The sequence below is a fragment of the Semicossyphus pulcher genome, unplaced genomic scaffold (assembly GCF_022749685.1).
Source record: "Semicossyphus pulcher isolate SPU_LCO1_2020_fin unplaced genomic scaffold, fSemPul1.0.p SCAF_4, whole genome shotgun sequence".
NCBI classification, from domain to species: Eukaryota; Metazoa; Chordata; class Actinopteri; order Labriformes; family Labridae; genus Semicossyphus; species Semicossyphus pulcher.
Window position 1 is genome coordinate 13,899,647 of NW_027211715.1, and position 17,263 is coordinate 13,916,909.

A 17,263-nucleotide genomic window follows, 5' to 3' on the forward strand; every position below is an offset into this window, starting at 1 on the left:
AACTAGCTTGTTGGCATATTTTCCTACAGTGCCTCAGCGAAGAGGCTTGTGACTATGAAGCCACGATGAGTTGTCAGTCACCCCAGGGAGAGAGGAGAGTGTCACCCTGCACAGACGGATTAGCTGGACATGTGAAGGTTAAAGGAGAGAAACGTCATTGTTCAGAGTATGCAACATGTACTTTGAATTCTGTGTTTGTCTTTGTCATGAATAGGATATTATACAGCATTACATAACAACATGATTACAAAGGTGGCATGTTTTGCATCCTATTTTCTGTCACATATCATCTAACAAAAAGGTTTGGACTTCTTGTTTACTGTGGCCGATTACCTGGAATGGACATTTCTGAGGAAGTTTTTGTTTTTACGTTGTTTATACCGTAAATGAAATGCAAAGCCATGATAGGTATCTACTTACAAGACAATGTAGTCAAACTCAAACTTTAAAAATACAAAGTATGTTCACCCGTCCTGTGTGCCCTTTCCAACCTAATTTGTGTATGACTCCTCCTTAAAGGGCCAGTTCACCGATTTTCAACCTCAGTCCTATCATGCTATTATGGTGAGCTAATGCCATTATGGTTGGAAAAAATGCAATTTCGCTCAGTGCCTTTGGAGGACTCTAACCGCTTCTCCAATGGGCCCTGGAAAACCTCTGACAGACTACGTAAAACTCGTCATCTGGCGGAGGCCAGGGAGCTTGCTAAACTACACTTCCTCAATCTAGGACGCCCGCCTCCGATGTCATGTCTCATTCATCAGATCATCAGGTTTGAAATGTAGACTGCAGATCTGAAGATTTTTTACGATCCACTATCCATATTCTTGTCGTGGTTTGAATTCTGTACCGCTCCGAGCCGCTGCCTGCAGCGAAACGGTTGTATTTCACTCCAGCGCCTCTCGCTCCTTTCAGAGGGAGGGGCACAATGCATGCTGGGTGTTGTAGAAATGTAGAATGGGCGAAACCACTAGCTGTTTGTACAACTTTCTCCACAGCTATAGCGCCAGTTTCAAATATTATTGCTTCTATGGATTACAGAGAACACCAGCTTTGACTGACAGTGGCTTTTTGCAGGGGCAAATTGCTCCTTTAAGGAATGCCACAAGCTGTAAGCACCAAAACGTGACATTTACCATCGGGGGGGGTTATCAATGTTCTGCAATTGATTAAATCAATAGATTTTTTGCTGAAGTGACATCATAGTGGATACAATCGTTTCCTCATTACATGTGCTTTCATGAAAAGTGACATCAGCACTGAGAATTCAAGAAATTTTGTGTCTGTTGGAAAGTTTCAAAACAGCACAGGTGGCAGAACAGAAATGATGACAAAAACTTTTCAACACAGTTCAAGAGGAAGGAAAGGTAACCCTGGGCACGTCTGATGTTATTTACACTCTGTCTCAATTCCCCTTTTGGCATGTTATGGTTTAGCAAGAGTATAGACACACACACACATACAAACATGACTATAAAAAGGCCCTCACCTGTGCTAACCGCAAATTAAAAGAGCAACAAATAACAGCCTGCACTTTCATGTTGAGTGTGTTTTTGTGCGTGTGAATGCGTCCTCACGTGCCTAGGCATATCTATGAGATGTTTTGGAAACAGGAGGCAGAACAGCTTAACACTCTACAGGAAACTGTGTGTGAAAGAGTTTAATAAAGCAGAAAAACACACACCCAGGGCCTGATGGATAGATCACATGGGACTGAGTGATGTGAACACAGAAGGAGAGGAAAGAGTGCAGGAGATGACTAACCTCACAAAAGGACAGTGGAGCAATCAGACGTCATCTGCGCTGAGGGATCAGCATTCGGTCCCTTGTTTGGGAAGAGTCGAATGTCTGTGCCAGGATGAGTGGCATTCAGCTGGTGCTACTGTTAGCTTGGGTTTACAGCTGTCAGCTCAGGTGGTCTCCCTGCGTGGGCTGGGGGTGTATCGTGACTCTTACATGAACTGTTACATAGGTGGCTAGTGTACCACCTGTGTCTGATGTGATGATTTATCACTGTGTGACAATCAAATAAATACTGTTGCATCAATATGACTTGACAAAAACAAGCAAGACCAATAATGACAAAATGTATTATTTCTTTATAGATATGTTTGATGGCTGTAACTGCTGCTGTGGGCCAGGTGTCAGATGAAGTGGTCGAAACAGGCTTTGTTTACATTTTTCACTGCAAGTATTCTCGATGAATAATAGGTGTAAATGATAAAATAAAGCAGGAGGAGATTTTTCACCAGAAAACACAGCTTACACATGTACAGGACAAGACCGGCGAAGAGATAATAGGTACTTTGTCCACAGGGGGCGCCAAAATCGACACAAACTGAAAGCTACTACTATTACTTAATGTCTTAACTTAAGCTAACATTTCAACCATTTATCCATTATTTTAGCATTTTTAGCATTTATCTTTTACTCCTAGCTAGCTATTTAAACTGTGTTTGATTACTTTTAACTAACTTTAATAACTTTATATGAACAACTTTAAGCTGTTTATTTTAACTTTTTATCCATTTCAAACCTTCATCTGTTTCTGGGCAGAGAGGGTCATTCCCCAGTAGAGGGTTGGCCGTTTGATCCCTGGTTTCTCCAGTCTACATTATCCAAGTAGCCTTGGGCGAGATACTGAACCCACAGTTACTCCCGAGGCATAGCCTGCGGTGTGTGAACATATTAATGATGATGGGCCTTGCAAGGCACCATCACAAGTGTGTGAATGTGTGTGTGAAAGGGTGAATGTGACATGAAGTGTAGAAGTGCTTTAAGTGGTCGTAAGACGAGATAAGGGCTTTATAAGTGCAGTCCATTTCAGGTCATAATTTATAGTATTTTTCTGTTATGTTCATCTGTAACCCTTCAACTTCTTGGCTTGCTTATTAATGTGTTAGAGTGTTACAGATGACTTAATACAAGAATATAATTTAATGCAATTCCTATTTTTCCAAATTAGTTGAGCAACTACAAATTATTTTCTCCCACATGCAACTGCAGAGGCAGCCCCCCCCGGTGTACAAGAACCCCAACAAGCCCTTGCTCTGAATCACTGATGTAGAGCAACAGATTGAAAGCCTGCGGCTCAGCTTCCTGTGTTATTTTCTGATTCGTGGTACTCTAGGTAGAGACCTCCTGTTGAGACACACATGAGAAATGTAAACCCAGACTGAAGTGAGCCTCTTCATCTGCCTCATGACTAAACATAGATCAGTGCATACTGTCAGCAGGGGCACGAAAGGCCAAGCTGCTCTCATCACACTTACTTGAGCAGCACCAGTATACATGTGTAGGTGGCTTGACCTTATCTTACCTTATAGCTTGCATATATCTGCTTCCAAAACACTGCATGCACCCTCATACAGGCACACACACACACACACACACACACACACGCCCCACATTATAGTGTACACTCAGAGTGGGTCCCACCCTGCTGATACACTCCTCTGAACCCTCCAGCATGTGACGCCTCTACTTGGAATGCCAAACAGCCACAATCCCCATTGTCAGTAGCTTCGGGGAAAGACAGATATTTTACACATCTGTCACGGCCAAAGTCAGCCTCCCAGCATCCACACACACACACACGCACACACATTCATTATTCAATCTTTCTTCAAGGGAAGATTTAATTCAGCTTGTATTGCATTTTGTCGACAGCTATTGCTTCCTTTAGTTTTCATTTATGCATATTGTTGTAAAATGTGCATGAAACCACTCAAATCTGCTAATTAGAGCCTTGAATTTCCAATAAAAAGGAAATGTGGATGTTTTTCTTTGGTAATGTGAAATTGAGTGAAGATCATCAAAGCACGGCAAAAACTGGAAACAGACCGGGGATATGGAATAAATCCAAGCATGATTTAAGCAAATCTGCTGCTCTTTTTTCGCTGCTTATGTAAATGTAGGAAGAACAGCTTTGAACACAAAAAGGACCTTTTTTTCCCCTTAATTTCTTTTAGTGTTATGGCCCAGGTTCACAAGACGATATACCACGAACAAGAACAGCCTCATGTTTGAAATATATATTTATTTTAAGGGGTCTTTGTATTGTTATTTTGGTGTAAAGACAGTGTAGGTGGCAGATGTGCTGTAACCACTCATTCATGTGAATACACATGGGAATTAAGCTTATAGATGAGTGTAATGGTACTTTTTATACCTGCCTATCTTTGATTTGGCTGCTCATTTCTGTGTGAATATGCGCACACACACACACACACATGAGGATGGAAAAAGCACTCTTCCCAGCTCTGATAAAAAACACTCTGTGCAATGATTACCTGCCTTGCCACTCAGGGGCCATTTGCTGTTACCACAAAGCTGATTATCTCACCCCTACAGCAGGCTGTGTTTGCGGCTTTGCGATTTTCTCCCAAATGCCCACACTGCTATTTGTAGAAATGTTACCTAGCTGGCGCGGGCTGAAATATGTTTGTGTTTGTGTGGATGTTTGCGTCTGGGTGAGTGTGCCTGGTTTTTCTGTGTGTGTGTGTGCGCTGTGTGTTTGGCGGGTGGGTGGGTGTTTGTGTGGAATGGAAGGCTGTAAGAATGGAGGGATGGATGACACAAACAGGGCAGAGTGGTGGGAGGCTGGTGTCAGGGCCCTACTCCTACTACCAGGCTGGATGCAGTATCTGACAGCTGACTGAGAGTCTGCAGGCCCCCTCTTTACACAGTCCCACCAAAAGGTCAGCACTTCAATCAGCTCGACTCTCTGGATGCCTCTTTTTCTCTCTTCCTGCTGCAGAGCCTCAGTTCTCCCCCTTGATGCACACTTAGCCGTGCTTGACCATATCTCACAGGTGGAAATGTGGTTTTCACACTCAAGAAAAGCAGTGAAATGTGTCTATGTAACAGCACGATGTGACAACCACAGTTTATTAAAGTTCCAAGGCAGATGATTATGCACGCTGGATGATATGTGTAATTTTGGAGCACTTTGGTGTGTGGAAAATTGCCATCCGCAGTCATAACTGACTCATTGCTCCAAGCGTTTAAATTTTCCGGACCTTTAATTTCCTCTCAGTTCTTCCCCAGGTCTCTAATTTGTCTTTACACATCAGGCACTTTCAATATCCTGTAGCCTACCATCTGCCACTGGAAGTATTTTCTCTGCAGAGGATCAAAAATTTAAATATTATTTAACATGAGCAGACTGGCAGGTGTCTGTACAGTGCAGGAAAGAAAGGGAAACAAAACAACACAAACAAGATAAGCAGACAAATGTGTCGGCTCATTGCAGGAACTGTTTGTTTTTCTTGCTGATTAATCGAATCAAAACATGACATCACTTCCTGTAAAATGTGACCTAATCTTTTTGTGTATATCTAAGGTATGTGCGTCTTCATGTCTGAAGAGTCACAGCACCTGTTTAGAAATCTGATTCCTCTCTCATAATGTGTCATCTGTCACTCCCCCGTTCGCTGCATAACTCCCTTATTATTCACCTATTACACTTTGATTTTTTTCATAATCGTGCCTGATAAATTAACAGGTCTCACAAAGCTGTCAGCCGCATGAATTATCATTAACATGAGGAGTGAAATGTCAATGGGGGTGCAAGTGAAGAGTGTCCCGTGATTTCATGAGGCTAATACGAGCGCTGAAATAAAAGAGATGAAGAGGGTTTCGGTTCGAGTGTCTACTCAGAGACTCTCAGCTGTGTTTTAAGTCTCGCGGGGTTAAAGTCACTCCATATCCCTATCCATACAGCCGGTGACTCACCTGTATCAGCAGGACACTCGTACAGCATACAGGAAAATATCACTCTGTCTCACAGCCAGTATGTGTCATGATGGAGCCTGTGCCAGTATATAAAGAAAATCATGTGACTTGATTCTTTCCATCGGCTCTATGATTCATTTTATTGCCCACTGCTAAACTGTGAGCTCTTACCCTGACAGCAACAGATGCCTGGGCACACGCCAAACCATCCCGGATGACTTTGTGAAGGGGAAAGCACAAAACTATTTCCATTACTTAATTGTTACTTTATTTTGTCAGTATCAAATAACTTTTTTTTATTCAAGTAATCCATATTTGGTTATATATCAGAAATAGCAAACAGCCTATAACATTTCTCACAGCCCAAAGTGACCAGTTTAGTTTTGTCCTTAGTTGGGGAAAAAAAAGGCCCTTTCATTGTTTACTCAAAAGTCAGAAAAATAATGTAATGTAATGTAAAATGTATGAATGGTTGAAGTAATTTATCAAGAAACAAGCTATGAGTCCACATTCATGCTAACATCTCTGTAAGGCTGCAGGATGTAATAGTTCATGCGTCAACGAGCTCCGTGGCTATCCTTCGTCTCAGCGCTAACCGTTAGAAAGCTAACTAAGCTAAGCTAAAATCAGCAGCAAGTCTGGTCATGGTTGTAGCTGTGCCAGCAGTACAATGAGCTAGAATCTAAGTGTGTCTTTGTAAATCAGTGATCACAAAAAAAAAATCATCTCTGTTTGATGTTACAATTAGGCATGAGGTCTCCTGTAGGTTTTATCTGGGAGTTAAATCAAAGATTAGGTTAATAAACAACCTTTTTAGGTTACGGTTTTGCTAGCTTATCAGAAAACTGACAAGCCTAGCCAAATGTGACTGATGCAGGACGTAAGGCACCACCCCCCGGTGAAATACCGTGTTTTTAGGGAGCCCTGTGAGGCTGCAGTGCTTTAAGCTAACGCTAACACCAGCATGCTAACATAGTCACAATTACATTTTATGTTCTCATGATAATGTAAAGCAGGTAAAGATTACCACATTCTTGCATAAGGACTATTGCATGCTAGCACTTGCTAGTTAGCAATAAATACAAAGTACATCCAATAGATTGACTCAAACTATTGAGTCTATTTTACTCAAAACTCAAAGTTGGACTTGAGGAAAACTCAGGGGGTCACCGAAATATAGATCATCTAAGAATGATGAGTCTCTGTACCAAATCTAGTGTCAGTCCATCCAGTATTTAGTGGAAGATTTCAGTTTGTCACTAACAGACTGACTGTCGCTCAAACTTCCCGTTAGCATGGCTAAGGAATGACTAATGTTAGCAGTTTAAGCTTCTTAAATGTGAGTCACTGAGAATCTTTTGTTTAAGACTCATGGTCCAGCAACCACAGCAGCGATTTGAAGACCTAATTTAACAGACACATAACCATAACCATATAAAGCGCTAAATAACTTGATTTAATAGCTTAAAGAGAAAATCGAATACTGTAATCTTTGATGAGTCATTCCGTAGTGATTCACGAACTGAGTCCGCCCTACACTGCTACATCTTAGGGCCAGCCTATAAGCTTAAAGGGCCACTTATGAAGCTTAAATTGAACAGAAGAATACACTGCTTAACTATCATTTAAAAACATCCTACATATATGACTACTCACATGGGCTGGTCTCCTTTATTCCTGCGGTCATCTCAGTAAATATAGCCTCATTAGCTACCTCAAAGCCAGGAGCTGCTTTGTGTTAGAGCACCACTCACAGATGACGGCATGGATTGTCATAGCATGCATCGTGTTATTCCCTCGGGTGCAGACGCTGCAATCTTTTAATTACAGTACAGGGGCATCCATGGAAGACAGACTTATTATCACATGCCTCATGAGCCTGAAACACCAACAAGTGGCTCTTGAGCGAGGACTCTCACTGGATACTCATCGTCCTTGAGCAATGTACAGCACTTGACCGCTTCCATATCAATGCACAGCACTTTTGCATCTGGGTCTGAGAGTTCTGAGTCATTTAGCTTATTAGGCTGTGTGGCTGAGGCAGCTTAACAGTTACTGATGGGAACAGCTCAGATAAAATGCAAAGATATCACTTAAAATGCACATAACGTTCACCTAAAACTAACTCTGGACATGACCTACAAAACTAGTTACCCAGTTACAGCATCTTCTTTTCCAGGCAAGTAGGAACGTCCTGCACTTTCTACTTCAGCTGCACGACTACACTCAAAGTGAGAGAACAGTGCATAGTGGATTTCTGCTTTGCCTTTAGAGAAAAATCACAGAATAGAGCTTGTTTTTGCGTCCCTCTCATAAATCTGGATTAAAGAAGAGTTGGTTTTGACACAATCGTTTCATCTCGTCTGTCTGAAGTGTTAGTGTCAGGCCCCGAGGCTGACGGATGAGTGAGTATGAGCGCGTTTTGTTTATGAGTGTGTGTGTGCAGCTGCGACGAGACGGTTCTGATGAAAGACACTGCCGTTTTTGAAAGGAGAACACAGAGCAGGAAGTGTGAGAGAAGTTGATTTTTTATTAATGGCTTCTGGCCTGAGTCACAGTCTGCAAGTCTGCACAGCACGTGCTTAATCACTGGAAAAAAAGATATTTCAACACATTTGACACTTATACAACACGCTGTTATTAGACTGTCCTGATTACAGAGGAAAATTTGCCTTCTGTAAAGGGAAAATGTTATGAATTTTCCTGTTAAGGAGTTAAATGTAAAACCGAGTAGCTCACATGATTTTTAAATATAAACAGAGGTTTCAGTAGGGACCTTAGCGCAGTCATGAGAGCATTTCCGTGTAAACACCGGTGCCTCCAGAGTACTTTCACTTGTTAAAAGGCCCTTGAGACTTTTGACATTCAAAATAAACCTGTTGCGGTTTCTGCTCTGAAAGCCTCAGGTCGGCACGTGAATGAGGTCAACGCCTCCTGGATTGACTCTGAGCTGAAACTCGCAGTTATGAAACCAGAGAAAGGCCCAGTTTTCCACAGGATGGGTAGAAAAGGACTTTTCCTGGCTTTGTCACAGGAGCCTGAGGTCATCACTCATAACAAACAAGCTCTGCCAGAGCAGTTAAATCAAGGCTGTGACTGAGGGCTCCAAATTACTCCAACCCACAAGTGGGCCTCCAACAGTAAGCGTGACTAAGTTTTTACAGGATACAGGAGCTGATACACAGAAATCTGATGTTAAAAAAAGATCATTCTCTGGAGAGTAATGCCTTAAGGGAAAGACATCCAGAAGTGGTTATGTGACAAATGTAATAATGTTCTTTCCTGAAACTGTGGTTTAAGAGAAGTTGAATAACCATGTGATTATAGATACTTCAGCAGACATCTGCTGCCATCAAGTGGCAGAAACACTCACTGCAAGGCACACAAACGGTTCCTTTTGGTTTGGGTTAATCTTTCAGTAGAACACGTCAAGTCCTCTTAATAGGAAAAGATTAGCTTGCAACACATTTTTAAAAATCTGTTTGAGTCAATTATGTTTGTCAATCAAAAATAAAACATAGGCTAAGTATTCAGTAGCAGAAGAAATCACGACACACTCCAGCAGCAGGTAATTCCAAATAAATTTATTTTGTTATTTTTATCCACTGTACAAAGCAAGCTTGGGATCTTCTGGACACTGACGTGAAAGGTCTGGAAAACAGATGGACGATTGAATCCCATCAAAGAAACAGAAAAGATTACCTGCAGAGGGAGAGCGGAGAGTCACTTTGACAAACAAAGATAGTAACCTCTGATTTCTTAATATTTCTAACTGTAAAAACTCCTGCTTTATTATTCTGTTGGGTAACACACATCTCTTTAAAAAATATGATCATGGTGCAGCAACGTACATGTCGTACCACAGGTCTACTCCAGAGCCTTGACGATGGCCTCATTGGCATCTATGCTGATCTGGACTTCTGCCCTCGCTGCCTCGTCAGATGCACCAGACATCTCGGACTGAGCCTTCTCCAGGTTGGCCTTTGCAGACTGAAAAAAAAGACAGAAAAACAGATTGTGTAATGAGAAACATTGTCATTATCTGTTACCTAACTAGGCTGATTATCCTGCAATTCAGCAGGAAGTCTGGTCATTGAGTCAAAGCTCTCCTCAACCTAAAAGCCATTTGAAAGCTAACTGTGTTGTAAAATCCAGAACGGCGAGGCTGAGCAACAAAGAGTCAAAAGTGGGGAGGAAGACGAGCAGAGAAAATCCCCACTGCCTCTTTGCTCTGAAAGCTCCATTTGTCACAGTAGTGATTAGAAACGAGAAATGCCAAACATAGCTGGAAGTTAAAGGTCTCCCAGTAGGGATTTGACACATCTGCTATAACTCAACAGTGACTGACCTTTCCCTCCTTATTAACAGCGTGGGCCCGCGTGCATTTTCACTGCAGAGCTGAAGACAACGAGCAAAAAATAACTCATTTACTGCTATGAAGTCAACTTGACAGTGACACTGGCACTGCCCAAGGTCAAAGACAGACACCTCCGCAGTGAGCGCGTAATGACGCAGCCCGGCATTAACAAGAGTGACATTTAAACAAGGGCTCAACACTGAAGTCCAACTGCAACACTGATCAGACGGATAATCATCAGCTGGAGGAGCTCATCAACATGGGAGGGGAAAAAAAAAATCTAGTGCGAGTTCAAAGAATACTCTCCCTGGTTTTCCCTGAAGAAATGACGATTGCAGCGATTACGCTTGTCTCAACAGACTGAACTCATCACACAAATCTCATTAATACATATAAAGATCCATAAAAATTGACTAATCCACAATGAACTGCCATTGTGAACACATAATTTGCAGTACTGACTGGTCCCTGCTGGATGTTGAGAGTGAGAGTACACAAAAAAATAGCTTGCTTCGCTATGTACTTCACCAGTACTTTGAAGTGAAGATACTAACATGTTAAACAAAGAATTACATCAATCCTGCAGTTAAAAACTGCCGACACACATTGTCAGCATCATTATCAAAGGAGAACGTCATGCTTTTGACCACTTCAACAGTGGAAGCAAAGGTCAAAGCTAGGGATGGGCATCGTTGGGATTTTATCGATACCGTTACTGCTTATCAAAACCAATACTTGTCGATACTACTCTCCATTAATTGGTGCAAAAAATAAAGACATGTCTTTATTAGGGTGTCTGATAATGTGTATCTGGAAGGGGTAGGGTTGGGTGTCGAGAACCGGTTCCAAAATTCAGATTCTGACGGAATCATTTAGAAATTTTAATTTCGATTCTACTTATCAATTCCTTAATAAATTTCACTCAATGACGGTCACACGTACGGAAATACAGACAGATCGTGTCTGTATTCATTCAGTAAGAAGACTTTTTCCAAGTTTTTAATACGGGACGATCCCGAGCTGACGAGAGGGAGAGACGGTGGCAAACTGTAATCATGCAGCGCAGTGATGGCACCGATCTGTGTGCGTCTCATGCTCTGTACCTGGGTCAACAGCGTCGTGATCTGCCTCATATTTCCGGTGCTCAACCTTTATAACGGATAATCAACATCTCCACGCTGCGAAAGAGATGAGCCGGAGGTGATCCATGCAAATTTATCAGAGTTATCATGCCACGGGGGGAGCAGATATGACAGGTCTGTGTGTGTCTCATGCTCTGTACCTGGCTCAATAACGTCGAGATCTGTCTGTAGTTCATATATTTCACTGATAACATAGCCGTAGGAGCATCAGGCTTTGTGATCAAACTAACTTTAATTTCACATGATCACTTCAGTCCGTACTCACCCGCCCCTCCCTCCCTCCCTCCCTCCGAGTGCCTGCGCAGCAGTGTTGCAAGTCTGAATCACAGTTTTTTGTATTATATCATCGTGTTTATGATGTGTTCAAGTTGATGCATAATGGAATTGACCAACAGGAATTTAATTTCAGGATCATGGTGGTTCAACAACAGTCTTGAAACCGGGATCGATGAGCAGAATCAGAATCAGAATCATTAGAATCCAAACGATACCCAACCCTAGGAAGGGGGGCTGTAACTGGGGTTAAGGGCTGTGATCATCTCCCTACAGTACCAACAGTTAGCATTAAGAGTAAATGTGAACAGTAACAATTATAAGCAATACAAAAATAGTTTTCTGGCTGTCACGGCAACTCAAAATTAGACAGGCTATCACGGGTATTGGCGTACCTTAACCAACTGGATTCCACTGTAGTGAAGTAAATCTTTTACAGTAAACATGTCGACAGCTGTGTGACATCCTGCGTTTTTTCTCCTGTCATTTTAGCGACGGAGAACCGGTTTAACTTTGGTGTCTGACTTCTGCTAACGGCACCCACTGCAGATGAAGCTGGGGCTGCTGTTTGACTGCGGTCCATTAATTAAATAGGAACAAAAGATCCATGCATGCGTTTTAACAGCATTTTTATTTTGGTTAATCCCATCTGCAGCATTCCCATCGGAGCCACCGGGACTCACAGGCTGCACTGTAGACATACTAGCAGTAACGCTAACAACTGCGTTAACATTAGCCGCTTAGCTAAAGCAGTAAAACACACTGCACTCCTTCAGATTTATAGAATGTTGAACTTGTATGCGTTTCGTGAGGTTTCTTGTGTTACCCACTTTTAGACGCAACTACCTTTTTACATAAATTATGTATATATAATAACTGGCAGAGTAATAATCATGGAGTAGGGGAACCCTCGAATGAATCATGGGCATTTTTGTATTTTACAACATGATAGTATATTTTCCAAGTAATTAAATACTCTAAAATACTATTAGTACTTTTACTTTTAAGTTCTGTTGTCATTATTGGGCCAGATACTGGAATAAAAGGTGACTATTAATGCAGGATGTGCGATAAAAACAACCTAAACATCTGTTTTGATTTTATGTGAACTTTAAAAGAAATTGATCTGACTTTACTGATCATTTTGCTTTAAGAGTAAACATACAGCTTAAAGAACTTACTTCATAAATTAAGTAATACCAGAGATAGTTTTCTTGGTTTTTATGAGGACTCCCTTGTGACATGACATTCTGAGTCCGCTCAAGTTCAAAGGATGTGCTCCTACTCTTTAAATGGCACACACATATTGATCCCTAACATTTATATGTACCTCATTAAAAATAAGTGGCATTAGATCATCATGACCCATAACACAGCCTGTAATAAGGAGGAGATCAATACCGATGCTGGTTCAAATTATCTAAGTAAATACAGGGCAGCTCTAAGTAATTACAAGATCCCCTGTACAAAACAAAACACTCAATCAATCCTGCGTTAAACGTGAAACTTTGTTCAGTGTTTGTTGAGACCATGTCAAGCAGACTTGTATTCTCTTTAAGCAGTCTTCTTGCTTATTTTTTTTTAACCATTGTTCACGTTTTTGTTTCCTCTTCTTCTTCTCTATTGATTTCAAACTAAAAATGTAACCACATACCAGTGACTGATGTTTATTGTGATGTTTTTGTGCACGGTTCAGCATGTAATTACATTTACCTGTTATATGATTCGTACTTCACCGATAAAGAAATGTCTTGTGAGAAAACCCTTTAAAATTTGCTAGTTTTGCTCTCTTGTTTTTAAACAATGCAACAGACCACACTAAAAGTAATTAAACTAACTAAACTAACTAAAAGTAATGTTTTCGGACTTACCTAACTCTGAATTTTGTCAGTTGGATTGGATTTGGTTGTTAAATACAAAACTGAAGCTATTCGTTCCTTACTATATTAAGTTAAGGGTTAAAGGATTTAGTCATGGTCAGTGCCAGCTCACCTCACAGCCCCCAAGCCCTGCCAAAGTGTCAACTTTTTTTTTTTTTTTTTTTTATTTCTTTAAAGATGATTATTTTTGGCCTTTAATGCCTTTATCTGAGAGACAGGACAGTGAATAGCTCGGAAGTCAGGGTAGGAGAGAGTGGGGATGACACGCAGCAGTGGGCCGAGGATGGGAGCCGAACCCAGGGCCACCGCATCGAGTACTGCAGCCTCTGTACATGGGAATCACGACTCAACAGCCGAGCCAAACCGGCTTCCCAAGAGACCAAACTTTTAATGTGCAACGCTCAATTCAGTGATAAACACCGTTTACATACCAGGGTATTTTTGCTTAAAAAATAGAGGAGACCTCAGAGGATGAATTGGCTCCCTGTAAAATTTTTATGATTAACGATTAACACTAAAGGGTCATTTTGAGAAGCTGTTTGTAAAGTTCACAGCTGACTTTTTGTTGCTCCTGCATTGCTCTGTGAACTATATGGCAGCTAAAGAAGCAAAAGTTATATGATTAAAGAAATGTGGGTTGACTTGCAGTCTTCTTGACTGATGATTCAAGTTGTCAACATTAGGGGGCAGCCATAGGAATTTTTATCAAACTTTTTTATTTGTAATCCTTTTTTAAAGAATAAATAACTGAACAAATTACCACATTCATTAAACAATCATGTAAATCCAATACATCTGTCCTGATAATTGATTTATATTTATATTAAATAACAGGGGTGGCTGCAGCAAAGAGGTAGATTTGGTCATCATTGAATCGGCTGATTGGTAGTTCTATCCCTTTCTTCTGCAGCCCAAATGTCAAAGTGTCCTTGGGCAAGACACTGAGTTCCTAATTACTCTGGAATGCATAGACATCGGCGTATGAATGTGTGCGAGTGGGATAGGATCTGTACTGATGGGTAGCTTGGCACTTAAAGTAGTGCACAGATGTGTGTGGAAAAGAGGGAAGGTCCATTATACCATTTACAAAAACTAATATTTTCTCATGGTATATACGGTCATAATGTCCAACATTAGTGCAGATGCCACTATAGTATCTATCTGAGTTGAGTGGGGCTGACATCATACTCACCACGATGTCCAGCTGGTCCAAAGGAACAGCCTCCTCAGCCAGCAGTTGAACTGAAGAGTCAGCGTTGACTGTTATTGATCCACTGCTCACTGCACAGACAGACACAAAGGTGGAACTTAACAAACATAATGTCATGTTCACTTTGTTTAGAAGAAAATACTATGTGTATTATAGATCCAGGATGTCCTGCCTCACTTCCAGGGTAGCTTCTAGTCCATTATAATAATTTCTCATGAAGGGTTTATGTAATCAATTATGAACAGCTAAGACATGATGTACTGGTATTCAATATAAAGTCTAAGTTTGATACTTTAACAAAGATAGAAATAATGCTTTTAATTGCATTATATAACAACAGCTTCCATGAGATTGTGACAAAAATAGATTATAAGATCCAAGTGGACAGCAGAGATATGTACTAACAGAATCCGCAGGGAAAAACATCAAAATTATGAGGCTAGCCTATAAATGGTGGTAGAACTGGTCAAGACGTAAGCCAGCCTCACTAGATTTATAAATGTATCTTTCCTTTGAACAGCAGTACATGAAGTACAGATTCTTTAGGTAAGGCTGGCTCACCAATGTTAGTTTAAATAAATTAAATCTTACCAAAGTACTTAGCGGAGGAGCCGTCATCACTGAAGACTGTGACGACACCAGGCCTGAGCACCTGCAGGGTGGGTACATGGGCTGGAAGGATACCAAACGCACCGGTGAGTGTGGGCACGTCGACCTGTTTCACACTGGCCTCTTTGAAAAACACCTGGAGAGAGGAGACAAAATAATGAGGTACACTGACTTTTGAACTATCCTGCAAAAGTTTAAAACTAACAGATGATGACGGATAAAACATGGCTGCAAAACTGCAACATTTGAAATTCAACTAGCTCCACCAATAGCCTTTATACCATGATACAACTACTATCAGCCACCTTTGTATTTACTTTATATGCAACACAATGCACGTTTGTGTTTTTTTAATTAATAATTAATAATATTTACATTACTACTGGATCTAAAATATTCTGGTTCTGCAGCAGAATTCGAAGTAGACATGCAGCATTGAACGAAACTGGACTTTTGTATTATGAGGAGCAGTGGACTGTATAGAGAAATACACGTCTATGAAGCAAGATACTGACATGAACCTCAAGGTTAGAGAGCTAAGCATTTAACACATACTTTCTGAGTGTGTCACTATGCATATAAACTTTAGCGGACAGCACCTGTTTGAATCATACGTGCGGACATGTACTTTGTTGTACAATGTTCAAATGACACGTTATCAAGGTATACTTTATCACACAATGACAGTGAATGACAGCTTGGTTAGCATCGTTAGCTAGCTAGGCTAAGTTAAACCCTTTACTGACTGTAACGTCACAAGCTCTTACACTCTGTGTGAACTCCATGTGCATTAATTACAGAAAAGCCATGCATTATTACATGATTGCTAAATAACCCCGGAGGTAAACACTTTTGCTAACTTTGACCGTGCATTGAAACAAGAAACTAAGTTAGCCGTGCAGCTAGCAGGGCCCGAGCAGCCTCGCCAGTAACGTTAACGCTAGCTACCTGTGTCGGGGAGGCGAAAGTGAAGGACATCTGCGGGGCCCCGCCGGCGACCTCAGCGTAGGAGCGAGTCTGCCTCAGCACGGGGAGAGCACGGCGGAGAAATCTTGCTGCCATCATGTTTGAAAATCAGATTTTTTCCAAGTACAAGTGAATGACAGAGGTCCTCAAACCCTTGCGTGCAGGCAGTCGGTGTGCGCTTGGTAGGACAAGGACGTTCGTAACCTACCCACAAGGCTTTGCGGTGACGCAAAGGATGCAGGGAAGTGGAGTGTTTTAAATATGGAGCCGTGCTACGAGGATTCGATTACGTCGAGGTTAATTAATGTAGCTTAGTTTGTACTTTAGGTGGTCATTTATGATATTATCAGCGACATATTACACCTAGGTAAGAATATAAGTTTTGGAGACAAGACATGTAGCTTTAGTTTCTTTAAAAGCGACTGAATATCGAATAAATTTAAATTTTCAATCTTGCAGTGCTTACATACGAAAACGTTTCGAAGGCGACACTTGGAGAGTACAAGCCCGCTTTGTATAACATTTTTTTTCTACATTTACTGTTCATCTGTGAATTAAGCGACTGAGCACCGACCACATACAATCATTGGCACCGACTACCAGTAGATGGCGCCAACACAATGTGTCATATTACAGCCCTCACAGTTAGTGACGCTTTTGTCTGGTCTTGGATAAAAAACATTTTGTAGCTCTTTATATGCAACTTATGCACAGACAACGCACGCAGATACTAAAAAAAACGGAGCTTGCGCTGCTTCATCAAATGTAAAGTAATGCAAAACAACTAAGTATTATAAGTAAAGAGCGCAAAAGGGCCCTTACAGTGCTAGAAATGTGTATAGAAAGTGAAATATGCACCTTTACATTCATAAAGATACTAGGGACTTTCTCGGCACCGACGCAGCCTGTCTATATCAGTGAACACTGAGCGAGCATCAGACTAATTTTGAGAAACCCTTCAATCACTCAGCCTTACCTCACTTCTTGCGTCACGTGGTGCGCCTCTGACTGGGTGGTGGGCGTGTCTTAAACAGTGGGGTTTCATTCATAAATACTTTAGGTTTTAAAATCCACATTAAAGTGTTCACAG

The 17,263-nt window shown here is 41.2% G+C and overlaps 1 protein-coding gene across 2 annotated transcripts; it reads right to left on the reverse strand.

Annotated features, from left to right (window-relative positions):
• Positions 1-9,300: 9,300 nt before the first annotated feature.
• Positions 9,301-16,383, reverse strand: atp5f1d (ATP synthase F1 subunit delta). Of its 2 annotated transcripts, none has more exons than XM_069680067.1 (5): positions 16,156-16,383; positions 15,190-15,343; positions 14,581-14,669; positions 9,597-9,726; positions 9,301-9,438 (listed from the first exon to the last, which is right to left on the reverse strand). In XM_069680067.1, exons 1-4 carry the CDS (start codon positions 16,270-16,272, stop codon positions 9,604-9,606), a joined length of 483 nt encoding a protein of 160 aa, XP_069536168.1. In that variant the 5' UTR covers positions 16,273-16,383; the 3' UTR covers positions 9,301-9,438; positions 9,597-9,603. The 2 variants fall into 2 exon arrangements, with proteins under 2 accessions (XP_069536168.1, XP_069536167.1); XM_069680066.1 differs by having other exon boundaries at positions 9,588-9,726; positions 16,156-16,381.
• Positions 16,384-17,263: the final 880 nt, after the last annotated feature.